Source organism: Rhinolophus ferrumequinum, chromosome 22 (genome assembly GCF_004115265.2).
Source record: "Rhinolophus ferrumequinum isolate MPI-CBG mRhiFer1 chromosome 22, mRhiFer1_v1.p, whole genome shotgun sequence".
In the NCBI taxonomy this organism is placed as follows: domain Eukaryota; kingdom Metazoa; phylum Chordata; class Mammalia; order Chiroptera; family Rhinolophidae; genus Rhinolophus; species Rhinolophus ferrumequinum.
In genome coordinates, this window is record NC_046305.1 from 43808456 (window position 1) to 43826529 (window position 18074).

General features: G+C 40.5%; 1 protein-coding gene across 11 annotated transcripts in view; it reads right to left on the reverse strand.

Moving 5' to 3' along the window:
* The window catches only part of ST7L (suppression of tumorigenicity 7 like), a 148837-nt gene that overhangs the window by 69459 nt on the left and 61304 nt on the right, over positions 1–18074 (reverse strand). For 4 of the 11 annotated variants that reach the window (XM_033092525.1, XM_033092524.1, XM_033092522.1 and 1 more), the window contains one exon: positions 13258–16370. In XM_033092525.1, the coding sequence (XP_032948416.1) occupies positions 16192–16370 (179 nt within the window). In that variant the 3' untranslated portion in view covers positions 13258–16191. Of the gene's footprint in view, positions 1–294; positions 330–13257; positions 16371–18074 lie in introns of those variants that run through there. The other 7 variants (XR_004421537.1, XR_004421539.1, XM_033092520.1 and 4 more) reach the window with 4 other exon arrangements.

The following is an 18074-nucleotide window of genomic DNA, read 5'->3' on the forward strand; positions in this document are numbered from 1 at the left end:
ACAGCAGGCTGTAGATGAAGGGGTCGACACAAGGAGTTCTGAATATAGACCCCCTCCCTTTCCCAAGTCCCTTCCCAACATCCCTTGGGGTCCGCACATGTTTGTGGTGCAGGGTTACTCTGCACAGACAGCAGAAGGGAGCCATAGTTCTGGGCCATGAGGGCAGATGTATTTGGATGATAGAACTAATATTTGCGTAACCTGCTGAAACCTGTGTGGGAGAGTTTGGGGTGGTTTTTCTTTTGGTGAGGGGGTTTGCTCCGATTTCACATCCATTAACACAAAACATGAGCTAGTCAGGGCCCTTGTGGTCTGCGGTGAGGGGATTCCTGTGGAGAAATGGGACTGAGTGAGTCAGGCCAGGGGAATGTCTTCCTTGCAGAGTGGAGTCAACTGGATAACTGATGAGCCAATGGTGGGATTAAGGAGGGGGAAACGGCGGGGGTGGGGGTGGGAGAGCAGATGGAAGAGAAGAGCTTCTGACACCTTGAGCTGGGATTAAGAGGAGGAAAGCCCTAGGGTAGTGGGAAGGGAAGAGGGTCATAGTCAGTCTGAACTCAAGAACAGTGGAGTGAATTTACAGAAGGGTGCTGTCTTGTCTGCTGGGCTGCGGGGAAGGGCCCCGGTCCCACTTAGCCCCTGCTCTCAGGAGAACACCCATTACCACAGAAATGATAGCACCGGCCTTCCCTGGGAAATCAACCTGAATTACATCTACCTGTGCTCTCTTTATCTAGTCCTTTTTAGTTCTTACCCTGTGGGAGGAACTGGGCCTTTTCTGGTGTCTCATACTCTTGTGCTTTCCCCTGGGCTCCCAATTCTAATTTATAAAGACCCAAATTTTGCATTTTCCTCTACATGGTTAAGAGAAGAGCGGGCTATCCAGAAGTGAGAGGTTTGAAGTGAAGTGGATAGGGAGAGAAGAGGTCCGTGTAAGCGCCATCCAGAGGCTATGTGGCCCCCACAAGAAATGATGGCCAAGCAATTAATTTTTCCTCTTATTCCGTAGCTTGCCTCTGCATTCCGACTGGCTTTAGACAACTGGCATCCATTCTGCGCTATACAAACAGAAACTAATTCATTTGGAACAAGCAACAAAATGAGATCTCTTCTGGGGCAGTCGGGGCTGCGTTGGGTTCCCTGCTCCTCGGCGCGGCCTCTCATCTCCCTCTCCCATCCCTCCTCCATCCAGTAGAGGCCTGTCCCTCAGAGCTGCCGTCTCTTATGCCCTCTCTCTAATCCCGTCCTTCCTGTTGGTCCTCATTTCTTTTAACTTTTAATATTTAGGTATAATGCAGGCGGAAAGTGCTATTTGGATACCACGTTAACTTAAAAGACATTATCCCTGTCCTTTAAAGATCTTAGAACCTTCTAAGAAGTACCCCAAGAAGAAGAAGAACCTTCGAGAAGGCACAAGACTGAAGTACCCCAGCTGCACAGTCTGTAACCAGTTTCTTTATGTAAAAGTCAGGGTGCCAGCCTTAAGCTAGCCCTGCAGGTAAGAGCCAACTGGGAGTATTGCTAGCGTTGGGGAATAGCACTAATCCATACTCTTCCTTAGCATGCTGGAAACAATGCAATCAAGGACTTCAGGTTCTTTAAAAGAATCAAACATTGCCTGGCCCGAGGGTCCACTTCCAGAAAGCCTTGTATGTAGGTCTGACTCATACCCACTCCCTGCCTCATTTCCCTTCCTCCCTGTGGCACAGTAATTTCTTCTTCCTCTCACCTCCCTCGGCAAGAACACCAACCACTAAGACTTTACCAAATTCTCAGACCCACTCAGGACACTGGCTTAATGTAAGAGATAATTAGGATTTTCCCCCCTCAGCCTCTCTCGTTTTATTTAAACGTCCTCAGTGGTCATAGGGCGGAAGCCCAAGGGAGGACGCCAGGGAGAGCATGTTTCTCATCCCTGGGAGGCCGTCAGCCTTGCTCCTGCAGCCAAATTACAGCACCAGAGAACAATGTGATGCATTCCTCGGCAGGTCGGTGGGACCCTGGGCGCCTGGGCCTGTGGAGAGAGGTGCCAGACACAGAGCTCTCCGAAAGCAATCCTGCAGAGCCGCCCCCTGGGTGCAGAAATGAAATACGGGAGAGCTTCACATTACACGGAGACCTGTAGCTCACACCTGGTTATTGATGGCCGTGGTGGAGGCCTCTGCCCCCACCCTCCACTTAGGAACTGCCTGCTACTACGGGGGCTGGGCATCTTTGAAGCAATGCTGGAAAACAAAAGATGCTTCCTTTTCACTCGTTGCGTCCCTGTCAGCCTGCACACGAGCCTGAGGATGTGCACACACGTGAGGTGCGCGTATGTGGACATGCACGTAGCTTCTCTCAGGGGTACAGGGGTGCTAGTCATCCTCCCTCTCCCCAACAATAAAAAAAAGCAACTCAATTTCAATCACATCTTTCGAAAATCACACCAACAACAGGGGTTCAACTATAATCGTGGCATATTAAACAGTTACGTTCGTTACCAACATGCAGGCAGCTATTTGGTTTTTCCCTTGGGGGCTGGCAAGAGAAGGAGGCAGAAGGGGATCAGTAGTGGACAGTGAGCGCCAAGGCAAAGTGGCTGAGACAGAACTTCTCACAGCCGGTTCATGCTGGAGCTAGTGTGACTCGTGCCCCGTGTGCTGTGGGTGAGGGGCCGCCTTCTGAGTTCACCAAGCCTGCTGCTCACAGCCTGTTTGGTTTTTTTGTTTTTGTTTTTTTTAACCTCTTGTTAGGTTAGAAAGCCGGATAGCTTTGGGTTCCAGAAATGATCTCCACAAGAGAGAGGCACTAGAGGAGCAAGCAGTGGCTTTACTCGGTAAATATGTCACAATTACTGCACTGACTGAGCTTTCCCAGAAGATGCTATTCTCTTTGCGTGATTGGCAGGTTTCAGGCAATAGCCAGGGGATGTCAGTAACATCCTGCCCTTGACCCCAAAGGGATAGAAGAGAGGGAGAGTTTATAAGCACATTCTCCCACTTCCCATTCATGGTTAAATTGATCTCAGAATATCTTTGTAGCTATTCCTCATTTACTTAAGATGTAGTCACCATGGATTTGAGAAAACAAGGTAACTGAACCATCCTGGCTTAAACTTGCCTTTGCTCTCACTTCTATTCTGCCTGTGAGTCTATGGATGGAGCAGCTGGACATGGGAGTTCCCTTACTTTGACCAAAAGGAGCCCGAATCTGGTGACTTTATTTCAACACCATCAGGCCCTATAAACAGACCTGACCAAACAGAAAGGCTAAGTGAAGAAAAAGAAATAATTTAATCCACAGCTGTCCTATTTGACAACTTTCAAAGTGCGGCTTCCCTGAGAGTAACTGTGATACTCATAGAAAGCTTTTTTATGTACAAAATGCTGTAGCATATGTGTAATTGTCACACCAACCTGTGACATAGGAGGCACACTCCCTGCACCGGTGCCATTCAGAGAGGCTCAGTGATTTGTCCAAGGTCACATGGATACTGGCAGCTCAGCCAGAACTCACACCTAGGGCTTCTGACTTCAAATCCTACGTGCTCCTCAAGGACAGAATGTCGAGGGCTGGAGACGCCAGGGTCTCAGCAGCTTCAGAACACAAGTCGATATGAAATCTTCTGGGAGGGTATATCTGGGCAGAACTTATAAAAGGAACAGCTGCGGCCTTCCCTAACCTCACCAGCAAATCCCCTTTTTGCCCTTTCTGCCTCAATGACCACCATCACCAAATGATCACTATACTAAATAGTCCACATTGAATCAACTCTGGCTCTTCTTTGTATTCCTTTTTTCTTCTTCAAGTTAACACTTAAAAATTTGTTTTAGTTTTATCTAATTCTTTCATTTTATTTATTTAGTTATTTATTTTTTAAGGAGGTCGCAGCTCACAGTGGCCCATGCGGGGACCAACTGGCAGCCTTGGCGCTACCAGCACCACGCTCCAACCAACTAAGCTAACCGGCCACCCCTTATCTAGTTCTTTTAAAGTGATGCTAAATGTGTAGACAGAGTAAAAGTAGTCATAAGTAGCCACGAGAGGAAATTATTAAGGCTTTGGGCTTTTAAAGTATGTATTAGAATTTCCTTTGAGACTTCACTCTTTTTAAAAATGCTGTCAAACCCCTGGGCTAGGAAAGGAAGAACAGGGAATGAGAGTGCTGAGAAACCATCCTACTCCAGGCAATATGCCTACTCATAGCCTAGGAAAGGTCCTGGGGCTTCTAGCTGAGACAGGCAATTTATCTCCACCAAGGCAAGGAATATCTACCCTGCAGAGCAACCCCTGCAAGATGAGGCAAACAACAGATTTTCACTTGATCAAAAACTTTTGCTGCTCTCAACCCCTCCTCCCTCCCTCATTCAAAATCTGGACTTCTGTTTGGGTCCAAGACAGTGAGACAAAGCAGCTCCAAGAGATGATGTGTGCAAGGGGAACCCTTCCCTGTTCCACGGTGGAATGCATTCTGTTAGAGACAGCAAAGCCCTTCCATACCCTACCTATCCTGCACTCCAACTGTGAAGGCAGGAGGGAAAACTGCAGGAACACAGTGTTCATCAATCATAGACCTGGGCTGCTACAGCTCCCTGCCCTGGGCCCCCACTGGAGCTCGGGGAAGAACACCCCAGGAAAACAGTCTACCTAGAGGCAGGATTTCTCCCAGAGCAAGCCTGACTTTTTGGTCCATCGATCTTGGCTCTCGCTGCTCTCCCTGCTCCCCACCCCCCTGCCTCCGCATGTGGGCTCAGAAGTCATCATCTGAAGAATTCCACTGCTCACCTCCTGCATAGCAGCACAGCCCCATGAGGCCACACACCAGATGGAGGGGATAAAAGTACGAGGTCATGGCTTCTAGCAAGAGGCTTTTTCTTAAACTAACCCTGACTCCTGGAAAAGAGGCAGAGCAGGAGAGTGTTGGGTGAGCTGCTGACGACAGCAGCTTCATAGGTCTTGTGTAAAAAGGAAGGAAAAAGCTAACTTGACTTTCAGTGGAAATTTCTCTACTCCCATCTCCAGACCTACTGTTGGTCTCACATGTACATCTTGAAAGTATCTGAATAGAATGCAGAAAATGTTGAACCAAAGGGTTAAATCCTTCCCAATTGAAGGAACCTCTTCAGCAGGCTGCCACACACACGTGCTGAAGTAGCGGCCAAGCCCTGGGCATACGCCCTGTTTCTCCGGAAATGTATCTATGAAGTAAAAGGAAAGAGTATAGAAAGTGGAAGAGAACTCAGAGGAAATCGAAAAGGTTGCCAGTAGGCCTTCAAAATGTTTGTGTATAATAAAGACGGGGGATAGAGGAGAAACATCATTCCTATAATCATTATGCTGTCAGGTGACAATATATAGAAGCAATAATTACAGAGACAGAACAGTTTAAGTAACAGACTGAAAAGTCTCAGAATAAAGGAATCAGATGAATGACATGAATCAGATCTTCTACCAGAGGTGGCTTTTGAGTTGGATTTTTAAAAGGTAAAGTATGGAAAAGTTGCAGACACTCAGAGGAAGGCATTCTAAATAGAAGGAGCTGAATTAGAAGCAAGAATGTGCAAGCAATATATAAGGAATTTCAAGCAAGTACATATTATATCCATTGGGGAATACAGAGAAATTAGAATTCTGAGATCAGGGCTTAAATAATGTGAGGTGGCTGCATGTGCCTAGACTGTCAAATGGTTCAGAGTCCCCTATAGGGCCACACAGCATCTTGATCTATGTCAGTAACACCAGGGCACCTATGGGAAAGCACAGATGAGTCCATTTGTTACACACACCGGGACTAAAGAGAGCTAGCTACAGAGAGAGAGCGAGAGAGCGCTACACTGGAAAGCTCAACAAAATATGAAGTATCATTAACTATAGCTCCCTAAAATTTGAGATTCTGAGCTAAATAAGAGATATCAAATATCACATCCAGAATTGTGATGCATTCATGTAGGCTTACAGGCCCAGAACCTGGCATAAATCAAGCCAAACACTTAAGAAATTACAATGTAAAAAAGGAATAATTGAAAATAGAAAATACATGCTTCCTACCCTCACTCCCAACCTTAAAACTTGACAGGTCCCCTATTTGGCATACGGAACTTTTGTGGCTAGCAGATTCATCATACCTGAGGCCATGGTGAATAAGAAGAGAGCTACGAAAGAGATTTAGGGACTGCAAAACCAGTTCACCAGTAAGTCAGAAGACAATTCTTGAGCACTACAGGCTGCTACAGCACAGCCAAAGACAAGAGACAAATTCCAATTTCGTAACTTTCAATTAGGTCCCTGGCTTCTTGCATTTGTCGAGGGTAAAGCAGAGCCATTTATCAGGCTTCTGTCATACTTCCTAACTGAACTCCCCTAACCTCTGAGGACAAAACCACAAGGGCAACCCTGTTCTTCCACAACACTTTCCTGGTGCCACTTTCAGAAACAGAATATTAGAATATATATTTTTTATATTTGTGATCATTACATAAGCCAAAAGGTGAGCAGTGCCCTAAGTTGCTGCTTTATTGAACTGGCACAATTTGGTGTTGGAAGGGAGGCAGCCACTTAACAGTGATAGCATTTGTTGGTATCATCTTAGCTTTTTCCTCCTTTCCTTTCCTAGGCAGTTTATAAAAGGTGATTTCTGAAACCCTTCACAATAGAAAAGCTCAAGGGTTTACATTCAACTGTGGCATAACTATGAATTCATTAAGAAGCATGTTTCAGGTTGCACTATAATTTCCCTATGTAACATAAACCCATGGAATCTGACATAAGCTGATTGCTCATGCTGGTTATTTTATTTACATTTCTGAATGGAAAGGATTTCAATACTCATAAAATATCTAACTGACTTATTATTTTTCATCTGTTCTCCCAGAGCAGCTATTATAAAATAGGCAGAGAGACAGAAGTCTCAACTTGTATGACTGGTTAAGTCAGCAACCAGGGAAAAGTTATTGCTCAAAAGCAATTAAAAAAAAATTCAATAAGGAGCTTGAGGCCAAACAAGAGATATGGTTACTTTCAATGCCATCTGAAAGATAAAAGTTAAGTAACTGTTCGTTATCTCTGTCCCAGCCCTACAGGAGTAGGTAGTAGCCTCCCAGGAACTCCGGGGCCCAGAGTTAACTTCAGTCTTTCTCTAGCAACCTAACATTAGCAGACATGGTCTAATATAAACAGAAACACAGGGGAAAGGATGAGAGTGGGCTCCTCACAACCCAGAAAATGACTGTGCCTTTACAGATGCTTCCCCCTGTAAAAAGGTAGAATTGTCCCGGATGTAGAATTGACCAGCAAAATTTAGCTGGGAAGAGAGGGGAAAGGGGTCTTATTTTAGTGCCTTAACTCAGTACCCTTTTATTGTTTTTTAAATTAACATGATATGTGCCTATTTTCAAAATCGGTGACTGCAAACATGAACAGTGGCTCTGGAAAATTCTGAGGGGCTCTTTTCCCAATCTCTGTCACATGTCCAAAGGGCCAAGTAATTTTGGTCCTAACTCTTGCTATCCCATTCTGCTTCATAATGACATCACACTGCTTCATTTTCTACACCACGATGGCCCTTGGCTCTTATTACTCAGTGATTATTAGCAATGAAAGGATATAAAAGAAGCTGAAAATGTATGAGAGGCTTTTGTCTTATGGCAACTGCTGTGTGAATCTGAGGCGAGACACTTCTTATTTAAATTTTGAATTGTAGAGTGCTTCGTTTTTGATAAATTCTAAACTTCAGATAAATATAATGAATACCACTATTTACAAACATATGAACTTTGCCATTTAAGTGTAATGATGCAAACCCTCCATGTGTCATATTTGAAAAGGAACAAAAAAGAGACCATGTTCTACCTCTCTTGTTTGACTGAAAGGAATCCCAACCAAATAAATTCTTCTAAAAGGAAAAGTCTTCTATGAGTCTAGACTGAATTTTTGGGTCACTAACTCTATGTGAGCCACATGAAAATAACTCATCAGTCACTTCTAATCAAATGAATAAATATGCAAGGATGAACTAGGCTATTGTTGTGGCAGTAGCCTCTGTCTTATATTAATATAATACCTCTCTTGCCTGCCTCATACCCCCTACCACTAGACTATGAGTTACTTGTGAACAGGGATTGTATTTTATACTTCATAAAGGTGCCCAATAATTTTCTGTTCATTGAATGAATGAATGAACAAATTCATTAGTATTAACATCTTAATACAATGAATTCAAATGTTAAAAACTTACAGTATATTACAGAATAATCATTACCATATTATCGCATGTTACAGAACAATAATTAACATATTTTTCAATGCCGAGGCTCTTTAAAAACTAAACTTTGAAAACAAATTAAGATAAGCCCTATTGGAGTCCTTCCATTCAATACGCCAATATTAAAAGAAGAATCTTTTCAGGGTATCCAAGACTCTGAACTGCATGTTCTAGTGCAGATTTTTTATTTTTTCCAAGGCAGTATTACAATAGCTAAAATACACCAAAAGCAGATTAATAAGAAAAGTCTATACAGGTAGGGCTTGGTTGAATTAGAATCCCTGGGCTCCCAATAAGGGCTAAATCCCAAAGGGATCAGAGTCAAGTAAATAAAAAAATCAAGCTAAATTTTATCAGAGGACAAAGTTTCAAGTTTGAGTACCCCAGCAACCCAGGATGAATTATGCATAAGATTAGTAAAGTCCTTCATCCACACCCCAGCCAGAGAACATTCTTCTGTCTCACTGTGACTGAAGGAAAAACAGCAATGAATTTGCCTGCCAAGAATAGTTATGGCTATACTCTAGATAGGAGTCTAACAACACTGAGGGATTAAAATTTAATTGTAAACTGCTGCTACCTGCGAGTAAAAGCTTGAACTCTGGCTTCAGAAATAAATTGGGACTCCAGCATACTGAATAGATGAAAACGAGAGCTGGCATGCTACTAACAAAGAGTGTGAGACTACGCTCCCTTCTTAAATTCTTCCCCAAACTGCTTCTTTCTCTGTGTATCACACTGGTAATATGCAAGAGTGCTCAATGGGAATACAGCCCTTTTCTACACTTTGAATATAGTACATACACGTTTCATTTCCAGAAGGCTTGAAATTACAGGATGAGGTCAGAGGGTGATTATGTGGTCTAAATTTCCCTGAATATCAGGTTCTCTTAATTTTGTTGAGCATCATCTGAAGCCCAAATAATTTCTTTTCTTGGAGCTGGCTGTCAAAATGGACCAAAGGCAATCTTAATGATATTACAGAACTAAGAGAGATAATTTAATTTTTTCCCTCAAATTCATTAAGGATACTATTAACAGCCAATCTTTTATTGAGGCCTCATAAGCCTTAAGGAACACACCCAAGTGTCCTACCTATTGGTACAACTACTAGAAATACATCTGCTACCTAAAATTCCCACTTTAGCAAAAACAAAACAAAACAAAACAAAAAACCCCAGTTATGATATTTTAGACCAAAGGTTTATTCTGTTCAGTTAAACTGCCTCCCATAATCCTTCACAAACTAACCCTTTGATTTTGAAAGAGTGATGTTGAAACACAAGATATACATTTGTACTTTATATTAAAACTTTTTACCATCGCAGAGAGTCAACCAAATTCCCTCTGAATAATTACAAACCAATGCCTACTGTTTCTTTAGTATTACTGTACGTGTGAGACAGAGAGGCAGAAGCTCTTTATACAGTTATGTGGGTAAGTGACGTAAATGACCAAACAGTGTTCTTTCGTACGTGGCTTACTGGGAAGGACAAGAATGAAATTAGAGGGAATTGGTTTGAAAGACAGAAAAGCAAAGGTGCATTCCTTATTTTAAAGCATCCAAGTTCATCAAACAGGCTCAGACTGTGAAGAGTTCTCCAGGCAGCTTATTTGTCTACTTACGTCTCTGCCTTTGCAGTGAGCATTTTTGCACCCTAAGTGCCCTTTCTACTTTCTGACAATCCACATCAGCCTCTTCGCTTAAAACGCTTCTCCAAATTCATCTCCTACAGGAAGACTTCTCTAGCAAAACCACTTTACCGTCACCACTGCATCATTCTATATCCCCTCAGCATGACTGTATTTGGTTTGAAATTTATTCTTTTGTACTTGCTTTGACGTGAAGTTGTGAAGTGACATATTATTGAAACCAAGCTTATATATCATGACTAAAAGGCTATCTAGTGTGTGATTTCAGGCAAACTGCCTAACTTTAATGACTCAGACTTCTCCATCCATAACATTGGAAGATCATAATCTGTCCTCCAATGGCTCTGATAAGAATAAATGAGAGTGTAAGTATAAACTTACAAAAGGTAACTCACTGAAGTCCAAATTATTCTTGGGTTAGAATTATAATATATTAAGTAGTCATACTCATTTAGTTCTTTTGAGCATTAGAACTTTGGTGGGAGAAGGAGCTAAATTCCACTCAAGAAGAAAGCTAAAAACTATTCCTCAATTTATAATTTTCTTCTGTATCCCATTATTCTCTCCATTTAGAGGACCATGCTGGGTTTGCAAAAAAACAAAGATGTTTTCTAAAACAAAAATCAGTCAATTTCCTAATGTGCATTCTAATATCACTACATAGTGTAATGGGTTTGGAATGAGCGATTTACATCAGTATCTAAACACAGCTCTTCTAAAAACTGCTACGCAGGCCATTTGCCCCACGTGCTAATGATTAAGCAATAAATAGATTAGTAGCAGTTACTGACAGGATCTCCCAAACTTTGGCACTGAGACTTTAACTTTGAGGGGCAAAGATGACTAAATATACTGCCAAGTAAATTCAGGGAGAGATTTTGTGAACTTCATGCTGGACAGACACATGTTACCAGGGAAAGGGGGTGCTTTCCACAAACTTCAAAACCGAGTTCAGCCTGGGGGAAGGGATATAGCCACACATTAAAAAACACACTGCCCTATCTTTTATTCTTTTTTTTTTTCCTTTCAAGTGTTCAGTACTTAGAAAATTTGGATAAAGAAGAACATCAGCAATTTCACAAATTTCTCAGTCTGCTTCTTTTTGAAGGAGAACAACGAGGAAGAAGCATGAGAAATACCTTTATACAAAGTAGAGAACATCTTTTCTCTTGCTACAAATATCTCAGTTAATAAATAAAATTTAAAATGGAATATGCCAGACCGCCCCAATAAAGACTTCAGCGGCCGTAACAACGGAACAAAAATGTAAACATTTAAAAAGTTTGACCTGTCACACAGTAGGCTCATTTTATTATCAGGACAGTGTCTGGGAAATACCTCAGATATATTGCTGTGGAAATAGTATGGTTACAGAACAATATTTTACAGAAATATAAGCTTAGTTACAATTCAAGATACTTTAAAAAACTATATCAGTTTTTATGACCTAAAGAAGTCTCACAGCTTTGAAAAATAATCCATTTTCAAACAAAGTGAAGAAACTTATTTTATTGTCAGTTTAACTTCTGCATGTGGCCCTATGCATTTCATAAAGAGAAATACAACTATCATAGGATTTTAGTATTAATAAATGAAGTCATATGGAGAATATAAAAAAAATTTCACCTATGAACAGATTCCATGTCACTGGTTATGACAATAAAAAATTAGGAACCTTTAAAAATAATATTTATTTTTTTCTACTGGTATATATCAATATATAGTTATAATTTTCTATCAGCTTGCTTCATTATGAAGACAATCTTTGCCCTGGGAAAAAATGATGAGCGTAGTAGACAAACCTCAAAAATTTTGATCATTATTCAGTAAAAGACATTTGGCATTTATATCTGGTTATTATTTTTTAAAATGTAATTTGGGGAGAAAAATGTTCATTATTTTTGGGCAGGGGCTGAAGAAATCCCAGTGAGACATTCTGTAGAGAGGTCTTTCGTTAGTGTAACATCTGACCTGCTATATCTTTGGAAATCATGCAACTTGGCTAATGTCGTCCTTACAGAATTAATCAGGCAGATTGTAGGCCCTAGTTACGGTGGAGCCAGCCAATTATGAGTTGCTCAGAAATTCATCACTGGCATGTCCAACCAACCACATTTTCCCACATAAAGATTAGTAGAAATATGTGGAAACAGGGCCCATTCCTACCCCAGCACAGCTACAATACGTGTTCAGTGAAACAAATTTCCACAAAGTTTGGTTTTAGTGAAACAAACAATTTATTTGGGAATCTTTTTGATTCCTGTTTTTCCCCATAACACCTTTTCTGCCAACACTGCAAAGGCTGCCCTGCCCTGCCTATTTAGTTAAAACCCAACGAGGGATTTTTATATTCAAACATACTTCTGAATTCAGAGCACTAAAGTCACATGCCGCAAGCTTGAATTCATCAGTGCAAGTTCCTGAACTCCCCAAAGACCAACACTAGTCTTTTCACTGTTGTGATAACGCCCTCCGAAGGCTTACTAAGAAGAAAGCTTTTCTTGCAAGAGAGAAATGAAAGGGGCCAGAATAGATGAAGATTGGTTCTCTAAGGAGAGGGCAGTTCTGCTCTTAAATAAAGAAGCTCCTTTCAGATAAGCAGAATCAGATTCCAGTTCATTTGGTTTGCTGGCTACCCTTACTTTGAACTCTCATATTTAACCCAGCAGGCATCAAAGCAGGTGAGAAACTGACCTACCACTTAAAAGCAAATTTTCCTTTTTCAGGAATTCTGGCCTTGGAGAATATCTGCTCTAATATCAGCACATTCCACATCTCCAGGGATTTATGTAATTTTTTTTCATTGCTCTATGTCTAATGTCAGACTAAGTTCTCATCTCAGCCAGGAGAAAAATCAGCAAAAAAGGAAGTCTTAACTTGCTGAAAATTAAGTCTTATTCCACATAGATTTATACCATACAAATAAAGAAGGGGAACTAAAACCACTAACCATTCTAGTTCATTCCCTTCCATTTATCAAAATGTGATGTACAATGAGGATTATTAAAAACCATTAATCCCTACTGCCTTGCTCCACAAAAAGCAATTTTTGTTAACAAATGCATTTTAACAAATTCAAATTGAATTTACTCTAGCATATGAGCTAATATGAAAAGATATTAGATGAGGAAGAGACATGGTAACAATGGAAGAAATTTTCTTAAATAGCTTTGCCTTACTAAATAGAAGAACAAGTATGTTTTAACCGTGTTTCCCCGAAAATAAGACCTAGCCGGACCATCAGCTCTAATGCGTCTTTTGGAGCAAAAATTAATATAAGACCAGGTCTTATATAATACAATATAATATAATATAACATAACATAATATAATACCAGGTCTTACATTAATTTTTGCTCCAAAAGACGCATTAGAGCTGATGGTCCGGCTAGGTCTTATTTTCGGGGAAACACGGAAAGAAAATTCTTCATTGATTTCTACTGTGTTTGGCCATCAACTAGCTGACTTCATTGAAAATCCTAACATAGGCAGTTTGAAAACTTACCAGTATAGGTTCTGTGGTGCAAGGCAGTTTGCCAGTGCCCAGAATTTGAATCATTTCCCCACTTTCTGTGGTCCACATACACACAATGTTCCAGGAGGATAGGACTAATAATACTGTTTCAATGACACCAACCACCATTTATACTACAGTTTCTATGGGAAATGCATTGTGAGTTTCCTATTAGGACATAGTTCCCCCAAACACGAAGGGGGCAGGGTTTCCCACGGTAGCTGCACTTCGGCGGTGACGCTGACTATGACGGTGGCAACAACAGCTAACACTCAACTCGTTTTTACTATGGGCGGACATGGCTCTACACGCCTGACATATTTTAAACTCATTTAACCCTCACAGAAACCTACGAAGTAGTACTATTCTCATTTTACTTTACAGTGAAGGGGAGAAAAGGTTAAGTAACATACCCGAGGTTGCACAGCCAATAAGTGTCAGGGCTGGAATTCAAAGCAAAGCAGTCTGGCTCCAGAGCCTACGCTCATCCCCACTCAGCAATGCTGCCCCTTCTCTGCCTTGATAAGATGGCCCTCTCCAGGCATTCTAAATTCCTCTTCTGGCGGGGAGGGTACACTAGGGCTTCTCAAGTTTTAATGTGCATGTAGGGTTGCCTGGGGATCTTGTTAAAATTCAGATTCACGAGGTCTGGAGTGGTGCCTGAGGTTCTGCAATTCTAACAAGCTCCTGGGTCATCGATGGCGATGCACCTAGTGCACAGACCACACTTTATTAAGTGGTGAAGAAGTAGGATTTGAGCCTCTTGCTCCCTTGCTGGCTGGCTGTTGAGGCATTTATACGTTATGTTTATAAGCTGGAGACTGCCCATACCATAATCATTTTCCATTAATCCTTAAATGGAACCTGCCCTTGGAACTGCTGCATATCAAATATTGGTTTGCAGATACTGTCAGTAAATACTCAGCTTTTATAAAGCAACTTAAAATGTACACGTAGAGGCCACAGGGATTGGCTGTAAAAGTTTGCTGTCAGGCATATTTTTAACACTATATGCCACCAACTACACAAATACCAAAAGATAGTAAATAAATGCCTGTTTATTGTTCATCACAGTAAATTAATAACGTTTGACCTAAAAAAGAAGCTTCCACTTGAAATTGAATGACCAGTTATTCTCAGACTCTGCTAAAGGAGTGCTCAGGAGCTCGTGCTATGGAACCTTAGAGGTGCTTCGGGTGCATCAGTGATCTGGGGGTAAAGGCAGACCCCATACACTGCAGCTAGAGAACAGAGCAGCCGGGGAGTGGCCTCCACGTTAACGCTGGCCAGTACCTCACACGGAAGTACGCTGCTAACAACTGCGACACATCTGCTCCACATTCTAGAGCTCCCTCCTGGCTCTGTTTCACCTCCTTCCCACTGCCCTGAGAGAGACCCAAGGACTACCTCTTTCTTTGCTTGCCTGTGATCACAATACACAGCTACATATTTTTTTCCAGTTGTTAAAGGATGGGATTCCCTTTTTAGTCCATTTTTTTTTCCATGCAAAATTACACAGTAAGGTCATTTCAGTTTGAGACACACTCCTCAATCAGCACCACTGCAAACAACAGAGTTATAGTAAGATCACTAAGTTTCTTTTTTACACTAAAAGAAAATAGGATAGTCAGCTTCCAACCCAAATAGCTATACTCCCCAAACAATAGTGGAAAGTCATTCTTGAAGCTTGACCCAAAATCCAGTGTGGTCTCAGACTCCTAGGCTTGTAGCCAGTGGCAACTTAACACATTATACAGTTGACCTTGAGGGAAAAAGGGAAACCAGTGCTCTTACCTCTGGTGCCAGAAGAAAACCAACTAATCTTTAAGGCACAAAATAAACTATTCTTAAGGCAGGAAAAAAAATTGTGAGGAAATGGAGTTAGAATGGAGGCATTTAGAGAAAGATACAGAAATTACATTACCAAGTAAGGACTAGTGTTTGTACCGTTCTCAGTACTTTTCTATTTGGGAACATAATAAATCAGCATTTTTCTTTTTGGGCTTAAACTCTCATTAACTGGTAAAAACGCAAAGATGTACAAGAAAGACACATTTTTAAAAAGGTTTGGACACTTAAGGGACTTTTCTTTGGTAATTTTACTTTGAGCCAATGGCATTGTAAGATTATATAGAAGAGTAAATAATCAGGATATCCTCTCTACTATCAGTCCTCGAGTACTTCCTGGACCTGGGTCAGGAAATGCAGAAGCAGTTCAAAACTAAAGGGTGAAAATGAAAATAAAGGTATAAACGTGGTTCTAGACCCAAGGTTGGAGAAGGTCAATAGGAACATACAGATATGATAACAGGGAGAACCTTGAGTAAAGAGGCATATTCTGTACCCAGGGCAAACGTCCTATCTGTTCCATCTTACCTACTTATTCTCCACCCTAGTTGCACTCTTGAGTTTAAAGATCAGCAAATCCTTAGAACTAATGATTTCGTTTAAATGGGAAAATCAAAAAGCTTGTTTACAAAATAGGGAATTTTTTTAAAAAGCCAAAGAAAACACATTTAGAAGAACTGGATTATTCTTTAGCTAGTAATAAGTGCTATGTTTACCACCATAAGTGATCTACAAAGACCAACTTTATAATGTTATGCCATTGTTTTCTTCAAACTTTTAAGCAACAAAAATATAGCTCAAATCACCAAAACCTTATGTTTGACATATTTATGGCAGCAACTTTACAAATCAATTCCTGTAATTGACTCTAACAAGTATCCCCCACTGCTCAACTGGTTTAGCACAAACACATCAGAGATGGTTTCCTGTGTGTTTTACAAATACTCTACACAAGTCCTTGAGATCATACTTACAGCTTTAGCAAAAACACCCATGATTTCAGGAAACTGGTGTGTGAGAAGGGCTATCATTGCTGTAGAAGAACACAGTCCTGCTGTGAAATGGATGAAAAAAGGAAGCTCCTTCTTTGGGTAAACAGAAACATGATGAAAGGCTGCAAGGGAGAAAAAGTAGAAACGGATTTTATTGCAGAATACAGTGTAAGCCAGTTTTAATATTTTCAAATGAAATCTGTTTTTAAAAACTAAAAAGGAAAATAATTTTAGATAATAACAAGAAGTCTCTGCCCAAGCAAGGTAGAAGAAAGTTATCCATTATTTATTCCAGCATCAACAGCTTATCTACTTAGCCAGATGACTGTGCTAGGTCCTGGGGAATAGGATGGCATCGTGGGAAAGAACATTAATTGTAAAGTCATGCTGAGGTGGTTTTGAAAAAGAGCTTTGTCACTTCCTAGCTGTGTGATCTTGAATAAGTTGCTAAACCTCTATTAGTTGCTATGGAGTTGTTATGATGAACACTGTAAGCCATTAATAAATGTGAGTTGCTATAATTCTTGCTCTTTGGAAGCTCAGAGATGAGCATAGAGATCAAGAGACAGACATGTGATTGGAGACTTCCCAGAAGCGTCAGTTAATAATTTTACCCAGTTATTCTATATATGGCATTTCACTGATCAGTGTAAAAATCGAACTACAACACTGAAGCCCTAGGATTCTGAACATAAGTGAAATCTCTTGTCTTATTTTACCACATTCACATATTTACTCAGGTATTATTTTTCTAGTAATTGGATATTTCATTATCAACAGTATTCAAGTATTTATATCTAATTTGAAACTTGAAAATATTTGGATAAGAATGTTGAGATAAGCCTATCGCAAAGTTTGGCACACAGTAGGTTCTCCATAAATGTCTGTTAAATTGACAGCTATTCTGGAACTTCATTAGTCCAGGAAGCGGACTGCTCAGGGCTGGACCCAAACCCAGGAATTCCTGAGGTAATATCCTACATAAGTAAGGGATGACTAATCCAGTACTGAATCAAGGGTAGCTATAAATTTCACTGTTTTGAACATAATGATTCACAGAGAATATTACACCTAAGTTTCCTTTAGTAGCCATGATATATTTATGTCTTATACTATATTCAGAAAGTATATACCAAAAACCAAACTCATTAAAAATCCGGAAAATTTCCAGAGACTTGAGTCATGTTTAAAGTAAAAGCTCACCAAATCTGAATTTTTTTAAAGAAACATTAGAAGCTGTGGACAACATTGCTTCTTTCAGCACCCTAAAATACAGCATTCCCTTTTTGCCCCATCCCTCAGCCATGAAAGGCCAACTTCCAGCAAACCAAGAGAAACAAACCATGGTATTTGTGAAGCCAGGGAACAAATACTTCCATATATACTTCCATATACCAATGGTTATTCTAATTGCTATCATGTGAGATACAGCAGAATTAATATTAAACTGTACAGCATTTTATGGTTTACAAAGTGCTTTAATTTATATTAGTTTGTTTGATTTTTTTCAATAACCCTAAGACATAGACAGTATCATCCTCACTTTATAAGGTAGAAAACTGTATAGCTTTAGTAAGATGGTTTCTAAAATATGAGATTTTAATACTGTAGGAGAGACCAAATTATTTCTTTTTGGATTGCTTTCTGTAGATTCATTTGTCAGTCAATGCTTAGCAAATGTATCAGTATAATGGATGACTAGTACAGAAACACTCCCTTGGAAGTAAAGTTCAAATTTCATCACTGGCTTGTAGAGAAAAATTTATCAGGAGGCATAAAAGACAACTAAATAGCTATGTGAACTAAGGGAACAGTATACGTCTGAA